The sequence below is a fragment of the Alligator mississippiensis genome, chromosome 2 (assembly GCF_030867095.1).
Source record: "Alligator mississippiensis isolate rAllMis1 chromosome 2, rAllMis1, whole genome shotgun sequence".
Classification (NCBI taxonomy): domain Eukaryota; kingdom Metazoa; phylum Chordata; order Crocodylia; family Alligatoridae; genus Alligator; species Alligator mississippiensis.
Window position 1 is genome coordinate 133,066,333 of NC_081825.1, and position 17,054 is coordinate 133,083,386.

The 17,054-nt window shown below is 44.0% G+C and overlaps 1 protein-coding gene across 1 annotated transcript in view; it reads left to right on the forward strand.

The window, feature by feature from the left end:
• Window positions 1-17,054, forward strand: part of LOC102566451 (transmembrane protease serine 11C) — a 59,425-nt gene that overhangs the window by 25,299 nt on the left and 17,072 nt on the right. The window contains exon 4 of the mRNA XM_059721304.1: window positions 4,161-4,228. Coding sequence (XP_059577287.1) covers window positions 4,161-4,228 — 68 coding nt within the window. The remainder of the gene's footprint in view (window positions 1-4,160; window positions 4,229-17,054) is intronic.

Genomic DNA, 17,054 nt, shown 5'->3' on the forward strand with positions numbered 1-17,054 from the left:
CTATTATCCATTTCCATGCCACTTACTGGTCAGGGACAGTAATAGCCACCTACTGTGTTGAGTTATCCCACAAGAGCTGTGTGCACATTTGTTCCCGATCCCAGTATAATTGCCCTAGGGTTTGTGTACTTTTGTCCCCTAAGGGTGAGATCTGCTAGTACATTCTTGGTTATCCAAACAGCAATTTTCTTTTTTACTAATTTGTAATAGTTGGCTTTTGTGTAACAAACAGACCTCTTCTTTAAGCTTTATTTAATACAGTACAGTATCTCTGCAGTAACTATTGTCAAGGTATAACAAACTGTTCTCTCACGTATCGTTTTACATTACATATCATGTACTAGCACACATACTTCCTCACAAGATGCTGTGCTTTCTTTTATCCAAACAGCTTTTCAGCCGATGCTTTCTGAAGGGATTAGGATAAGTGAGGATGTACTGTAACTGCATGTTTCCACTAACACAGACAGCAGAGAAACAATTTATATTCTGAAAGTTTTCTTTACAACAAAAGAATTTAAAAGGTTGGCAGTTGATATTGGAGTAGTGGAATGGCTCTGCAGAAAAAAAAAATCTCTCTCGCTATAAGTAATAGGAAGCAGAGCAGCTTGCTACATATATAAATATATATGCCATGCACATTGCGGTGGCAACCAGATGATAAACTGCAGAACTATGAGATAAAGTGCATTTAGCAAACACCCTTTATTGCCTCGCCGGTCCACTGTCTGCTAATTCATTTCCCACTGAACTACTTCTGGTATTCCGAACACCTGAACAACTTCAAACAGTTGCTCTTAAAAAAACCAAACCAACTCCAAAAAGTAACAACTATGATGGATTTTTTCTTTCCCCACAAATGTTCAGTTTTCACCTCCAAACTACATTAACTCAATTAAAGCATACTCAGTCCTACCTCAGCACTGGGTTTAGCATCTGATCTCTCATGACAATTCGGGATTGGAAAGAGAAGTTTTAAAGAGGAAAGATCCGCAGCTTTCCAATGAAGCACACCATGCTCATTTCAAAACCTAAAAGGTTTCAAGGCATAAACCATAAATATATTTTAAGTTCTCTCTTTCTCTCATTCAGAGGACTGCACATTACAGCATTTGTGGCCAGATCCTATTCTACCTGTTAGATGTGTAAGTGGATTAGGTATATAAGTGTGATCTTCTTCCACCCTTCCTGATTGCCTGAAAAAGCATTAATGCAAGAGCTGAGGTGGTCCTTCTCCCCTTCACTGCTTTCTATGACTTAGTCTTTAGACTAATATGGTGGTGTGTTACTAAAATAAACACATTAATGGTTTTCTTTCAGGGACTTGAGCACAGTAGAATAGCTTTTCACGTAAGTCCCTAAATTCACTGCTGCACCTTATGGGTGGAACAGAATCTGTACCATGGTTGCAAGGCAAGCTGCTCTTAGAAGCAGCAAGTTATGAATAATACTTCACAGCCCACATAATACTCCATAATACTTCAGATCCACATAATATTTCTGAATAGGTTTTTTTCCTCATGAAAGACATGGCATCTACAGATCACGTGGTGCTATGAAGGGATTATATGCGTACTGGCCTCCATAGCTCAATAGCTCCTTGGATGCTTCTGAGTAATGCAGTCATCCTGACCACCTGCTGATAAAATCTGGTAGCATGCAACATTGTAATATGTTCTCTCTCTCCCAACCTGATTCTGTAACTTTGCAGACCCCAAATCTAGGATACAGCATGTGGCAAAAAATGATTCCACAGGAAACATCAAATGTGTTGTAGGACTCCAGTAGTATAAATTATTATAATCTGAGGTTAATAATTCCTTATTTGGGGCAATTTGGATGACTGCGCTCATGAACATGAGGACATTTAAGAGAACTGATTTGAAACCAATGGGAGTTTGACCAATGATTCCAATGGGACAAGGCGCAGGTGCTCTGTTATGAAAGTAACTTGAGTATTAAAGCATAAGGTAAGCATAGTCCCCTCTCTATAAATATCCTATGGATGTCACCTGCATCCTTCCAGTAAGCTAGTCTTAGGAAATGAGGCTTGTGTCTGCTGTAGCAGTGCATTTGATGTAGGATATTTGTAAACGACTCTAAGAGACTGCCAATGTGGGCTCACCGGATGGGTTTGAGATACTTACCCTGGGCTAGAAACAGTGCCGGTGAACTCTGAGCAACCCCAAGGGTGGAGCAGGGGAGCCCTGCCCTGTGGAAAAGGAGAAGCCAGTCGAAATAAGGGGTTTTCAGTCCCCCCATTTGCATGGAAGGGGGATGGCCGGAGTTGGGGGCCCACCACCCTGAGCCCTGGTTGGCGGGTTTGCAAGCCAGGGAGGGACTGCCGGAGGGGATAAAAGCAGAAGCCAAACTGGCATGTGTGGGGGGGCTGCTGACAGTGACTCCAGGGAATGGCACAGGAGGCCTAAGAAGAGCTGGGGAGAGCTGACCCAGCAGAGGGAGCAGACAGACCCCTCTGAAGAGTCTCGAAGGCCCTGGGAGAAGAAGGCAGCAGCAGTCGGCCCTGTCTCCAGCCCTGCAGCAGAGAGGGAGCCGCGGCCAGGGCTTGGGGCAGAGAGCTGGTGCCCCAGGGCCCCATTGCAGTGTGCTGGATGTGCCAGGAGTCCCAGAGGCTAGGGGTGGCAGTCAGCCTCCCACTCCACTGCAGAGAAGCAGCAGCAGCCAGGAGTGCAAGCGACATCCTTATCCAGAGCAGGGAGCTGGGCCGGTGAGTTGAGGAAACACCTCACCTTCCCTGGGGAAGCGGGACAGCAGCAGGCAAGGCACTGGACTCCCAAGGAGCAGCAGAGCACCAGGACAAGGGTCCCTGGGAGCTCGGTGCGCAGGCCGGCGCTCAGAGCAGGATTGGCAAGCCGCGAGGCATGTGGGGTGCCTGGCCAGTCATCTGGAGCAAGGGTTTAGAGCAACGACCCCTGGGAGCTGTCTGTGCTGCTGACCCTCTGCCACTGACTGCCTCAGAGGGGACTCAGTCCTGTCCCTTATTCTGCAGCTGATGGTCATTGGATGGAGTCCCTGAGCTTTGTGCTTGGGTCATGCTGATTGCTGCAGGAGCCTACTCTGTTGCTTGCTGCTTGCCTTTTTGGTTGCCACAGAGGATCACCCTTCAGCCTCTTTGTAGGGTTGGGTTTTGATACAATTTGATTGCTGCAGACAAGAAGAGCTTAACCTGTTGCAGTCTGTCGCTTATTGGGAAGTCTGTTGGAGCTGCAGGGAGTGACCACCTTGTTTCCTTGTGGTAGCATCTCAGCAGTGGCTGAAAGCTGCCAGTTACCCTACCTGTGGTTCTTGAGTCAAGGGTTGACTAATGCATTCTGGTTTGTTTTGTAACTCTGGTTATGCCATTTAAGTTCACTTGTAATTAACCTTTCCTATTATTCTTGTTTTGTAAATAAACTGTAAATAGTTAAATCAGTTAAATGTTAGACCTTCTCGGGACCATGGGCTGCTCTGTGGGGAGCAGGGGCCGGCTGGAAAGTAAATTGGTGCTGGCTGGAAGCCCTGTCTCACTCTCATTACACCATCCCTGATATTGGGCAGCAGTGGCAACTATTGGGCTGCCACCCGGGTTACACAACCTTTGATAAAACCAAGAGCTGAGAGTTTGCACTGTAGAATGAGATACTATTTTAATTGCTGGACATTTTAAAAACAAGGCAGGATGTTTTTCCAGAAGCTATACTGTAGATCAGGCAGGAATGAACTCAGGGTAGTCCTGTGGTCTATAACAGGGATCAGCATCATATGGCCCATGAAGCCATAGAATCCAACCTATGGAGCTGAGGGGAGAGGGGTGGCTTTGCCCATTCTACATCTGGGCAGCCGGGAGGACTGGGCCTGTGCCATGCTGTGGCTGTGCAGTTGAGGGGATTATGCCTGGACAGTGCCTAGGTGATGGGGAGAAGTGGCAGTGGCAGCCATGGTTTGGGTTGGGAACACTACCAAGGACCTGAGCTGGGTTGATCTGTTCCTCTGCTCCAAAAGCTTCCTTACCCCTGGTCTATAGGCTCCAGAAAAATCAGACCGGATAGCCACTGGGGTCTCTCCTGCCTTCCTGATCAGTGATTCTATCACAGAGTGCTTTGGAGTTTACACCCATGGTTTTATTTTTTGTTAACAAGTTTTTCCCTTTCTTTCAACAGATGGACAAGACATTTCAAAATTCCATTTTACGAAAGAAATACATCAGCTCACGCTTAGTCAGACTGAGGTATGTGAAACTGCAGCCAAGACATCCAGATGAAGATGTACCAAAATGTTCACCTGTCCTGGCCTTTCCCACACCCTCAATGCAACACAAAGTATACAGCTAATATCCAGTCCTAGGCTCCAGTCCTACAATGAACTCTGTTGCTGAAAGACCCCTATTCTATGTGGGGTCTGTTCTAAGACCCCATACTCTAAGACCCCTATTCTATCTGGGAGCAAGGGGATTCTCACACTGATCCTGGTGCTGTGATGAGGTCTGCTTCTCTACTGACAGAACAGCTGTCATTGTTTCCTGGAGTTTCTAAGGGTATTATATGAGTTGCTGGAGGAATGAGAATACTTACACCTCTGAAAACTGATCTTGCCAGCCCAATTCATGATCATTTGATGGTTGAACAAGGCAGGAACATAGGCACAAAAAACCTGATCTGAATTGCTTTGCTTTTTACATCTTCTGGAAGCAGAGTAAGAACTTTTAATTGGGCAGGATTTTAGCAGGAGGGATTACATTTTGGGGCACTGTTTAGGGAGTTTGTTGTTTTACATATACTATTCCGTTTTAATATTTTATCTAATTCTATAATTTAGCTTGTGTTTTATTGTAAGCCGCTTGAGCCTTTTCTGAGGAGGGCAGCATGTAAGTGTATTCAATCAATACATAAAACAGATGTTATGATCTGCTGGAGAAGATTGAGTAAACTTCAGTAAGCCATAACTAGATATAGATCTATGCTGGTGTCTACAACACAGACAAGGCAAGAACATCACAGAGATGTCCTAAATGAAGACTTAGGGTACAGGCAGAAGTGATAATATTTGCCTGATCTGGCCACAGAAAGTGGCCTATAGCCATAACCAAACAAATGCCTGACGGCAGACAGCTTCAAAAAATGGCTGATGGGGCAAAAACTGAACCCTCATTGCATGAGGGTTCAAATGAAGAAGTTTCAGAACAGTGTCTTCTGTAACTTGTGTCTGTGCGGTCTCCCAGCCTGTCACTGATTTCAGAATGGGAAGGAGGAAAGGGAGCAGAGGAAGTTCAGTCTGGGGATTTTTCAGCCCCCACTGGAGGGTGGGAAGGGTGTATTGGAGTCCTCCTCCAAGGTGGGGGGACTCCAATACACCCACTCCACCCTCCAGCACTGGGTGGGGAACTTCTAGAACAAGCACACTCTTCCCTTTCCTCCCTTTCCTTCTGAAAACAGGGACAGGCTGGGAAGGAAGAGGGGCTGTTGATAGGGGAAAATCAGCTGCAGGCTGCACCCACCAGCTAGATTCCCCTCCCACCAGGAACCAGCAGTGAACTTCTGTTTGGTCTGGGGGATCGTTGTAACTCAGAACGCTTCTTGCAAAGCTCTCTCAATTGCAGCAGGGAGCTGCACTTATGTCTGCACCCTTAATCTTTCTTTTGTTATAAAGGGTACTTTGTTTTGACTTTCAGTCAGGGTTGTCACATTTGAAAAAAAACAACCCAGAAATATTGTAGTGGACCCTCAAAATTAAACTTTTTTAATGAAAGTGATTGTTCATCACAAAAAAATTAAGAGCATGGGAACCTACTAGTTGTATGTTTAATATACAGTATGATCATATCACTCTAAATGGAAAACATTGTGATCATTTCTTGCACAGTCACCTCTTAGAATTTGTAATGCCTCAGTCAGATTCCACTTTGACATCCCTGTATTCTGCTGCTGCATACTGGGTGTGAGGAGCACAGGCTCATGTGTGACCTGCCTCTGAGCAAAACCATGTGCATGAAGGACAACACAGAGACCACTTAACGCCAACTGGAGGTGGAAAAATTGATCACGTTTGAATATTGTCCTACAAACGCACGCACTCTGACTCTTGTTTTGAGCATGTTTTAGCCACTTCTATAGTTCCCAATAGTGCCTTGTACAAGGGTTGAATTTACTGTACAACTATACATCTGGCAACACTGCTTTAGCATCTCTCTGTAAAGGGCACTTCTGCTAAGCAGCCTATAAACCCAAGTCTTCTCTTTACAGGGGTATAAGTTGTAGCCGCGTTGGTCTAAGGACATAGGCAGACAAGGTTCTTTGAGTAAATCTGATCTCTTATTAGACCAACTCAGATAGTTGGAAAATTTTTTCTTTGCAAGCTTTCAGGTATAAATACCCTTCATCAGGCTGAGGAAGCATCTGCAGTTGGTATTTGCTCTTCACACACCAACTGCAGATGCTTCCTCAGCCTGATGAAGGATATATATACCTGAAAGCTTGCAAAAAAGGTTTTTTTCTCAACTATCTGAGTTTGTCTAATAAAAGATATCAGTCTTCTCTTTAGCAACTCGCACACAGACTAACTAAAGGGACCTTACTTACTGCTGTCAATGTGTTCCTCTTTCTTCCCCCAATGTTTGTTACTATCCTGCCTCATGTTGTATGTTAATGTAGGTCTCCATCCCAAAAAGCAGATGAGCACCTGCTTAAATTTAGAGATAAGCATTTGTTCATATGAGAAGGCTGTGTGCTCTGCCATACGTAGCTCTGATTCTGAATTTCTCTGGCATATATCTGCATATCAGCAGTTCAGAATAAACAATGCATCATAATAATGCCCATTACTTATTAAGAAAGGTGGCTTATGACTGGCTTTGGATCTTTAAGGCACATTTTATGGCAAGTAATTAAAGCTGACTGTGCTTATCAGTGTTGGGAGAGGTGTGCCCACAGGAGCAGATGGTAATTTCCATGCAGTGCAGTACAGGAAGAGCAGGGTGGAGGGGTGGTGAGGGAACACCTCAGAAAATGCAGAGCAACACCCATGATAGTTAATAAGGTGATAATTTGAAGATAAATACAGTCATAATAACCCTGTAGTTGACAACAAAGAAAACAGTCTGCTGGACAGGATACCTGGTTGAGAGTGTAAGCAACTTGGGGCAGGGACTTTGTCTTCCTGTATGGTTGCAAAATGCCTGGCATATTTTAGGTACAACTGCAACATAAATAATAATAAGTTTCTCCATCACCCTTCACTAGTAGGCAGCAGGGAAACATAGTTGGTTTTGATAAGTGTTTTACTTGGTGCAGATTTTTATCATGGGGTTGATTGCTTCCTATGCTTTGTTGTTTTGCTGTATTCACCCTTTCCATCATTATAAATGTGCAAGCTATTTCTGTAAACACAAGCTCTCTCTTTCCTGTCTGAATCATTCAGTGATGCTAAAGGGCTGGGTTGTGAGGTCACAGCTCATCCACAGAATTCTCTGTGAAGAAACTGTGGTATCAGCGAGGTCAGGGAGTGCCATCACTTAACTAATCAGGCAGGAAGAAGAGGCTGGTTGGAAAAGAAATTATTTTTACACAGCCCTATCTTGGCTATTCAGCAACCATGGAAAAGTAAATACAGAAAAAACATGCAAAAATACATGAGTTACCAAACTACATTAGATGTGTGTGTGTGTGTGTGTGTGTGTGTGTGTGTGTGTGTGTGTGTATAGTAGTATTATACTTCTAGCTAGGGCTACTAATCAGTGATCCAGAAGAAGGGAAATAAGTACAGGCAGTCCTCAACTTACAACATTTTGAGTTACAACGTTTTGCACTTACAATGTTTATAAATTGACACCCTGTTTCAACTTTATGACATCAGTTTCAACTTACAACACTTGATCCGATTCAACGCCACACTACCAAACACGTTCGCTGCATCACCCATCTCCTTGGAGAACATCTGTCCAAACTTCCTTGGACACTTTCTTTATGAAAGCAGACAAGACTCCTGAGAAGACTCCAGCCAAGAACCCTTCAAAAAGTCCAACCAAGAGCCTTTCAAAAAGTCCAGCAAAGTCACCTCAAAGAATTCCTTCCAAATCAATATGATTGCTATTTACAATATACTAATGCAGCTACATTACTCATCTATAATTGATCAAGTACAAAATTCTGGGGTATTTTTGGTGAAAATAGGGTATCAGGCCTTGGTTCAGGAATGAATCCCCCATTTATAACATTGTTTCTTATGAGAAGATTGGTTCTGAGTTACAACGTTTCGACTTAAGATGCAGTTTTCAAGAACCAATTGTGTCCTAAGTCTGAGGACTGTCTGTAATACTAGTGTTTTTATCTGACTCTCTGTTCAGTTGGGAGCATATCTGGGATGTACCAGTAATTTGGGTGAATTCAGCTTTCACTGTTATCGGATGGGAGAGTTACTTTCTAAACTTCACAGGCTTATCCTGTGGGGTATAAAAATTAATTACCCTTATCAGTGAATCAATTTCCATAGCAGCAATATAGATGATTATATTGGATCCAAAATTATCTTCTTCATTCAAAAATCCAGCCGCTATATTTGTGTGGTAGTGACATTACACAGGAAAATATTACCGACTCTTTCCCCATTCTTACAAAGAAGATTCCAATACTCACTGCAAATTGTAGAGGTATTGCTGTCTAAGTCATGGATTCAGTTATCCCCTTGTTCTTTTCAATTGTACAAATACACCTTTCTGGATTTGTAGCAAGTGGATCCTTGATGTGTGTGGGAGAGTATCAGTTATTGCTATCAGGTTGGAATTCAACTTCTTTACCTTCCCTCTAGAAATGCTCTAGTCAGCTTCTCATCTTCCCTCTAACTTCCACTCAAGTAATTGCTGGAGATTCCTTCATTTGATACTCCTCAGGGTCCCGATTTTCAAAGCTGGGTGCCTAAAAGTAGGTTATCTGGGCCTGAAGTTTCTGAAGTACTGAGCATCCACCACTCCAATTGTAATCCAAGGCAACTATAGGTGACCAACTCATTTAGGTACCCGAATACAGAACTAGTGACCTATTTTTAAGCACCCAGAGTCAAAATTGTTGCTCAGGCTACAATCACAGCCTAATTTTCTTGCATGTATCCTTCTCAGCATTCTGGCGCTTGCTTAGGTTTTTCAGCACTTCCCTTGTTCTTTATACTCCTTTACATTTGTTTGCAATTAATGGTGAACCTAATGGAAAGCCAGGAGCATAGAAAGAAAGCAACTGATGGCGAGTCTCTTACCTCTGTCTTGTTGGTCTGCAGCCCCAGCAATGGTGGAGTGGAGGCACGGGTTGTGTTCACATTCCAGTTCTGCTCGGCAGATAACAAAGAAGCACTACGAGAAAAAATTGTCAGTATCTTACAGAGAAACCTGAAAGCAACCCCTGGATCTGTGCATATAAAACTTACTCCTCCCATCTCAGGCAAGTGTCATTTCAGTTTTGATTTTTTTTTTTTAATACTTTGCCAGTATCTGTACTATTATTATTTTTCATTGTAAATGGGGTGTGTTATTTCCACCTTTTATCTGTTTTCAGTGCAACTGAGAGAGAACTTCATCCCCATGCATGGGGTTAGCATAAATCTGTGTGCCACTTAAGCTTTGTAAATAAAGCTTAAGTGGGGCTTCATTATTTTGTATACAAGGGTGGATTTCACCCTTGCTGTACCCTCCTGATAATCCCATCCGATGAGGCAGTGGGCAGCCTCAGTGGGACTTCTAAATTGCAATAGGCAGCAGCAACTTCAGGTTTATTAGCTTTCAGAGCTCTTGTCTCCTGGGCGCAGACAGAAGTGACAGTTCTCACCTGATCTGGCCACAGAAAGCAGTTTATAACTGTGACTAAACACAAATGCATGGCTACAAACAGCTCAAAAATGACTGATTGGGTGAAAATCTGACCCCTCATTGCATAAAGTATCAGATAACTAAGTTATAAAATGCAGCATCTTTGCAACTTGTGTCTGTGAGCCTTGTAAACTTATGAAGCGTAAAAAGTAGGAACTGAACCTGGGTGAACGTTTTTGGTGAACAGCAAATTTGCTGAAAAATGCAGTTTTGTGGTGGAGATGGGAACACCATAACCATTTGTGCATTCAGGTCAAATCTGTCCAATAGTTTTGTCTGAACAAATATTATTAAGTGGCACAACATTTTGTTTCTAACATGTTAAAATAAAGTTTAGGCTTTTTATTTCAATGTGTTTTCATTTAGACATTGATTGGCTCAAGCTCAGGGCTTGGTTAGGAATAGAACAAGCTATGAGATGTAGATAACGATAGACCTCGGTATATCCTGGTGGTTTTAACTCCAGGGTCCTCAATCTGCCATGAACAGAAATAAATCATGGTTTTAGGTAGTACCTAGGCTGCAAGTGTCTACTGCTCTATTCATTACATGACCAGAACTGCATCACTGCTCGCAGTTAAACCTCGTGTATCCCCTAAAGGCCCTCCCTTTCAGTTAACTTCAATGAGGTTCCACTGATTTATACTCACTTAGATCTCATCCTCTATTTTGGGGGCAGATGCTCATTATGAAGCATGTTTCCATCTGTTTCGAATGTAGCAGCATTATAATTTTGACAAAGGAGTAACAAGCAGGGTTTGCACCCTGGGCGAACTCTGTGGGAAACTGGGGGTGTGGTGGTGGGCAGGTGCCACTGAGTGCCAGAGAGGCAGGGGTTCCAAGAGCCAGCAGGGAGCACAGGAGTCTTACCTAGGCTGGGGACTCAAAAATAGTCCTCAGTTGCTACTGCTGCTGCCACTGGAGCTGCAGCATAGTCTGCCCATCCTGGCTGTCACTCCTACAACAGTAGCACGGTGTTCATGCACCTGGCTGCAGCAGCAAGAGCAACACTGTGGGGCTGCCTTTGCTGCTGGGGCACAAACACCATGGGCATGAGGAGCAATTCTGGTACCCACTCCAAAGTTGGTGCCCAGGGCTAGTGCCCTGCTTGCCCATTCCTATTTATTCTGCTGAATTTTGATGCAATTAATGTTACAGAATAGTCCATTTAAGGATAGTTTCTTGCCTCTTCTCACTCCCTCTGTGTTGCTGCCCAGTTAGGGAATTATAAAACAGACATAAAGGATTTAAGTTTGTGAGTGCAATCCTATTCCATCTTGCTCAACTCCTTGAAAAGCTTAATGTCCCTGGATCTTCCTTGATCCTCATGCTTTTCACAACTTACACCTTAAGGAGAAGATGAAGCGTTCCCTTCATCTAGATGCTCTAATGATTTTTCAGAGACTTGAGCAAGGTGGAACAGCATCACACTTAGTGCCACTTAGACACCTCAGTGGAAGAATACGATCTGGCCTTTGGGCTTTTGATGTGAATTAGGTTGCACTTTATTTACTCTATTTGGGGGAAGAATGGGGGCAGGGGTTAAACTGCCTCAGGATGAATTACTGGACACAAGAAGAGCTTAATACATCTGTTGTTTAGCATTCCTGGCATGCCCACCCAAAGTTCTCCTTGAGATGATACAGTCCCAATTGATGCGTTGTATTACTCTGTTTTTCCTTACCAGTGTCTTTTAGACTGTGGCAAGTAAGTGAAGGACAGGTGGCTATGCTGGAATAATGCTAATAATGGCACTGAGTCAGAGCTCATGCTTGTTGGATTCAGGGTCAAACGACCAGTTTGTCTCTTCTTCCTTCTCCCAGCTCTCACAATAGATGGACTGTCTAGCAGGAGTTGCATAAGGCATGAATATAAGCTGACACCTGTCAAGTACTTCCTCAGAAACAAGCCAGTTTTCATAGTTGAAATCACACCACTTGTTTGGAATCTTGACCAATTACACCTCCACAATGGAGCAAGAATGTCATGTCTTTGTATTGTTCTTATTCCAGTTAGGCCGTTGCAGAAGTCACGGGTGAACAAATAACAAGAGGCCTCTGATTTAGAGAGCTCACAGGACTATTTCAACCATATGTAGCAGGTGAACAACAACATATGACAAATTGTGGTGGCAAGGGAGGAAAAAGGGCCAAGTAATAGGGGAGAGATGTGCCTTTCCATTAGGTGGGAGTCAGTCGTTTCAAGCAGCTGCCAGTTTGTTGAGTGGCAGACTGAAATTATTTCTAGGTCAAGTAGAAATAGACTGGTTCTAAAAAGGGATTTCCAAGGACAAGAGATGGATTTGTGAATTTGGATAGATTTCAATTCCCTCCAAACTATAGGAGGGGACTATAACATCCTGTAACAGTTGCCTGCCCAACTGCTTAAATTCAGAATCTGGTAAGTGATGGGAGTTAAATAAAATCATTTAATCTAACTGACACACACACATTGTGCCCAAGCAGTCGAGTTTTAAAATAGTTTCTAGTTGGTAACTAACTAATTATGTGGAATTAGATCGTGCATTAAATATTCAGATTCAATAAAAGACATCTTCTCGAAAGATGCATTCTAAAGTTATCCAATTACTCCAAAAGCCGAAAACGAAATACTACAGGTCAACTTTGTTACTTTTCTTAAATATTCTAGTCTGCATTTAAAGTGGTGGCCATAGGATAGTTCTAGTACTTGGGGCAGGAATATTCTTGTGCAATTTTCCTTCAGGACAGAAAGTCAACATATGAAATACTCTGTTGTTTCTAGAAGAGAAGAGTAAGAGATCCTTCTTGGTCAAGTAATGTGTGTTAAGCAGGTCTAACAATCCCAGAAAACAGTCAAATTTATAGTGTTTCTTTAGAAATACAGATAGGCATAGGTGAGCATTTGTAATACTGGGAGAGGTACGCCCCACTTGATGGTTTCTTCCCAATCCTGCCTTGCCTCCTGTCATGCCTTTGATGTTATTTACTACTGATGGGAGGGGTCCTTGAGGGGCGGTAGTCACCTCATGTGGTAAGCTGTTCTGTCCACCCTGATTGACCAAACCTGGGACCTTTTGCCTTCTCACAATACTTCCCTTTTAAGAAGACATGCCCTATAGGTTAGTGGGGCACTTGTCAGGGACTCAGCTGTCACACCTTCAACCCCATTTTCCTCTCTGGACACACCTTTTGCCTGGACCCGCTGTTCAAGACCTCAACCTTCAGGGTTTAGCAATCCCTTTCTTGGGGTCCACTTGCACCTCTGTATTCTCTGCTGCCCTGTCTCAGGGCTTGACCTCTGGTACTTATTGCAGAGGAACATCCGGAAGCACCCTTGTCTGTGGTCTCCTCATCACCTCTTATAGCCACTCCCAGTCTACCAGTTGACCTAACCAAAGCATAAATACAAAATAAATAACAAATTTTTCATAATCTTGGATTAATACTTCCCTGCAGCCTAAGAGTTCTCCTTGGCTTCTTATCCACAGCTCTCTGGCACTGCGTGGACACTGGTCAGTCCTCCTCCGGAAACCACCTTAGGCAAGAACTCCTTACCCTGCAGCCTGCTGGGCCAGATTGTCCCCCTTCCAGCTCAGGGACTGCGTTTATATTCCTCAGCCCAGCCCCCTGTCTCCCTTTCCCCAATGCCAGATGCAGCTAACTGCCTCATTAGGTGCCTGATCCCTGGCCCTTTACCCACTTAAACCCTCCAAATAACAAGGGCAAGAGTTTCTTGTTATGTTACAGCATTATACAGCTGAATGCCCTATTATATCCTTGAAGGAGAGGGAGATTTGGAATCCAGATCCTGCATTAGAGCTCAGTTTGAGGTTTCATCCTCTCCCCTGCAACAGGGAGAAGCCAAAACTTACAGCTGAACTTTGGAAGATCATGGAAATCAAAAAAATATCTTGGTTTTGCCTGCCAGCTCTATCCCTGCATTTATTCTATATAATTCCAACTCTAGTGGTTTTTATCACTTGAGGTCATAAGGCCTTGAGGCTGCAAGTGATAAGGCCATTGCTAGCCACTTTCTTAACAACTTCTGAAAACTGTCACTGTGTATGTGTTACCAAAAACCATAGTTTTGGGTCAGGATATAACGCAGTAGAACTATGTGATTGAACACCTACTAAAAATCCAGGGCAGGTCCTCATTTGAATGGCAGGCTAAGAGGATCCGATAAGGAGAATGAGTAAATCTTCAACCCTGCATCTAATCATCTTGTTGTTCAGCACCATGTCTCAACTTGTACTCAGTGCAAAACTGCTTGCTCTTGGGAGCAGCTGGAATAAGCTGTCTGTCAGTCTGGTGCATCATCTATGTTCTTGCAGACATGGTCATGGGTAGCTTTGAGAGCTAGCAGGAAAATTTACCACCTGTTCCACAGTGTGGATGGTAAGCATACTGGAAAAAAATAGTGATATTTTACTAATCTATTCATATGTTTGCAGCAAAAAGATAATGGTATTTTGGATACTTAATAGATGCCATAGAAAGAGAGCTAGATCTAGAATCTCTTGGATGTTTGACTTCTTAATACCCTGAATCTTCCTAAAGGTCCACTTAGAAGCCCCTCTTCTTTTGAGGGTTCTAGGCTGCCTCAGTAGTTCCTACTGCCTCTTCTCAGATGGCTGCAACCAAACTAGGGCCCATTTTTAACCAAACCAACAGTGGAAATGGAAGATATCATTCATGGCCAAATGCGCATATCACTGCCTTTGAAACACCTGAGATAAGATTAATTCTCCCCCTGGCATTGCAGCAATAATGTGAACCATGGTCCAGTTCCTTCCTCCCCTTAGCACTGGCACCAGAGAGGCCCAGATTTCTTTCCCCTGGCTCTATATAGTTTACAAATTGAAGGTTTTCCTGGCAGAACTCCAATTCACATTCAAAACCTCTCTGTGGGAACAGAACCCCTCAGTCTGGGTGAAGTTACCCATTTCTGTCACTGCCCAACAACTGGCTGAAGTTGTATGTGGACACCTCCATGCCTTCAGCTGTCACAGTCCATTCACTTGCTAGTGTCTTCCCAAGGCACACTTTGGACCAGAGGCCTAACTGTGTTGCTGGTATGGTAGCAGCAATTCCAGCAGCACAGCTGCTGCTCTTTTTGCACTCCCCCTAGGTCCAGCACCTGGAGTTGGTGGTATAGTCTCCCTCTACCCCACTTCATTACACTACTGATTTGTACTTTGGTGGCATAATTTCTGTAGTGGAGCCACAAGTGTGTGTGCGCGCTTCCTGAAAACTTGGTGGTGGTAGTTGCTGTCTTCCACCAGAAACCCTTGCAGCAGAGAAACATGTGTGTAAATAGATATGGGTTCAGTCTGCAGGACAGAAAGTGGAGTCAGCTCATAGCCAGGATCCCCATGGTAGCAGTGGACCCAAATAGCAAGGCAGTCACCAGTGCCGTAGCAGTGAAGTTTGGTGCCCAGGGCAAACCCTGCAGCAGCAGCCTGCCCTTGCCCCGCACACAGGTCCAAGAGGCACATGCCCCACGCATGCTTGCCTGGGAGTGCACACAGTGGTGGGAGCCACCCTTCTCCCATCCCCACACCCCCCAAAATGAGCCACATGCGGCTCTGTCCCACGCCCTGCCCCGGCTGGACAGCGCCTGTTGGCACTCCTTTGATTCGGCACCTGGGGCGGTCGCCCCACTCATCCCCCCCTTGCTACAGCACCGACTGTCACCATCCCATTTTTCCCCTTTCTGGCATCTTGCCCTGAAAAGTGTATAGCTGGCTACATGTTCTTGCCATGAGAAAGATGGTTGGAAGATCTCTGGCACTGCTCCATAGTGAGCAGAAAGTACTGCCATCTGTCCCAAAGCCACAGGCTTTGGCCATATGCAACATGTCATTAATTGCTTTCAAACAACAAGTCATCTGTCATTATTTTTATTTATTTATCTAGCACTCAGCATTTGCTTAGGTTCTTTAGAAACATAGGTTGCATCTACACGTGATGAACGTGATGAACTCCAGCAGAGTTTGCGCTGGCGTTTATCACAGCACCTGAATTGCACGTGCTCAAACTGCTGTGGTCTAGGGTGCACATGCAGATGCGCCTGAGACCGCAGCAGTTTGAGCTGAGGCAGGTAAGCCCCAAGCTGGCAGGGGGCTCAGGGGGTCAGCCCCAGGCTCTGGAAGCTGGCAGAGGGACTGGCTGGGGTATGAGAGTGCCCCAGCACATGAAGCCCTGTGGCTAGGTGGCAGGTCGGTGTCTGGCCCACGGCTGCCTGCGTCATCATTTACATGAGCATTTAGGCAGTTATTTTCACCATTGTAAGACAGAACTGTCCCCAACAGTACTATCTTAATGGTGGTGAAAATTAGTTTGTTTCACTCTAATAGCATTGCACGTGTAGACTGTGATGCTTTACACTGCAACAAATTAGTCTGCTGCACAGTTAAGTGCATGTGTAGATGTACCCACAGAGCCTAGCATTAGGAGGCAGATGTTTCCACTTGTCCTTAGGAACCATGCAAGTGAGTTAGCTGACCTCAGTTTTTGATGAATGTTTTACTGAGTCCCATCTCTGAGGGTGCATTTGGTTTCCTGCCATGATGCCACAGCTACAGTGATGTAGCGGCTAAAAATAACCATGCACCACTGGTACAGCACAGTATAGGCTGTTGCTGCACTATCATTTACTACTTGCTTTTGGCGCTGTCATTTTGTACTTCCTTTAGTACTAAATGACGGTACAGTAACAATGGTGCTATAGGGACACCACTGTAGCCTTGGCGTCACAGTTTGTGCCTGCCAATGCTATGTCGCCATAGCACATTGCTATGGCAACATAGTGTCACATGTAAACATGCCCAGAGTTATTTAAAGAGAATAATTGAAATTTCCAAACCTTTACATGGACAGGAAAGAGAGAGGCCAAATGAAAGGCTCAGCATTATAGACATATGTACAGACAGGTAGAGAGAATACAAGACAAAACTAACACAAATGAGAGACAGTGGGAGGTTCTTTTTTTTCAACCACAATTAAAGTTTCTCCAAAATCCAGTGTCTTGGTGCAGTGTGCCTGAAGTAAACTATTTTCATTAAATTGGCATCAGATTTGTATAGATAAATTTGTCACACTTAATATCAATTATGAATAACTTATATGGGGGTGATTCATGGATGTTTAAATAATGTTTAATCCATTGTTATAAAGTTCAGTAAGTTGCTTATAAGTCTGCAGCCATTTCTGCTGCATTCCTA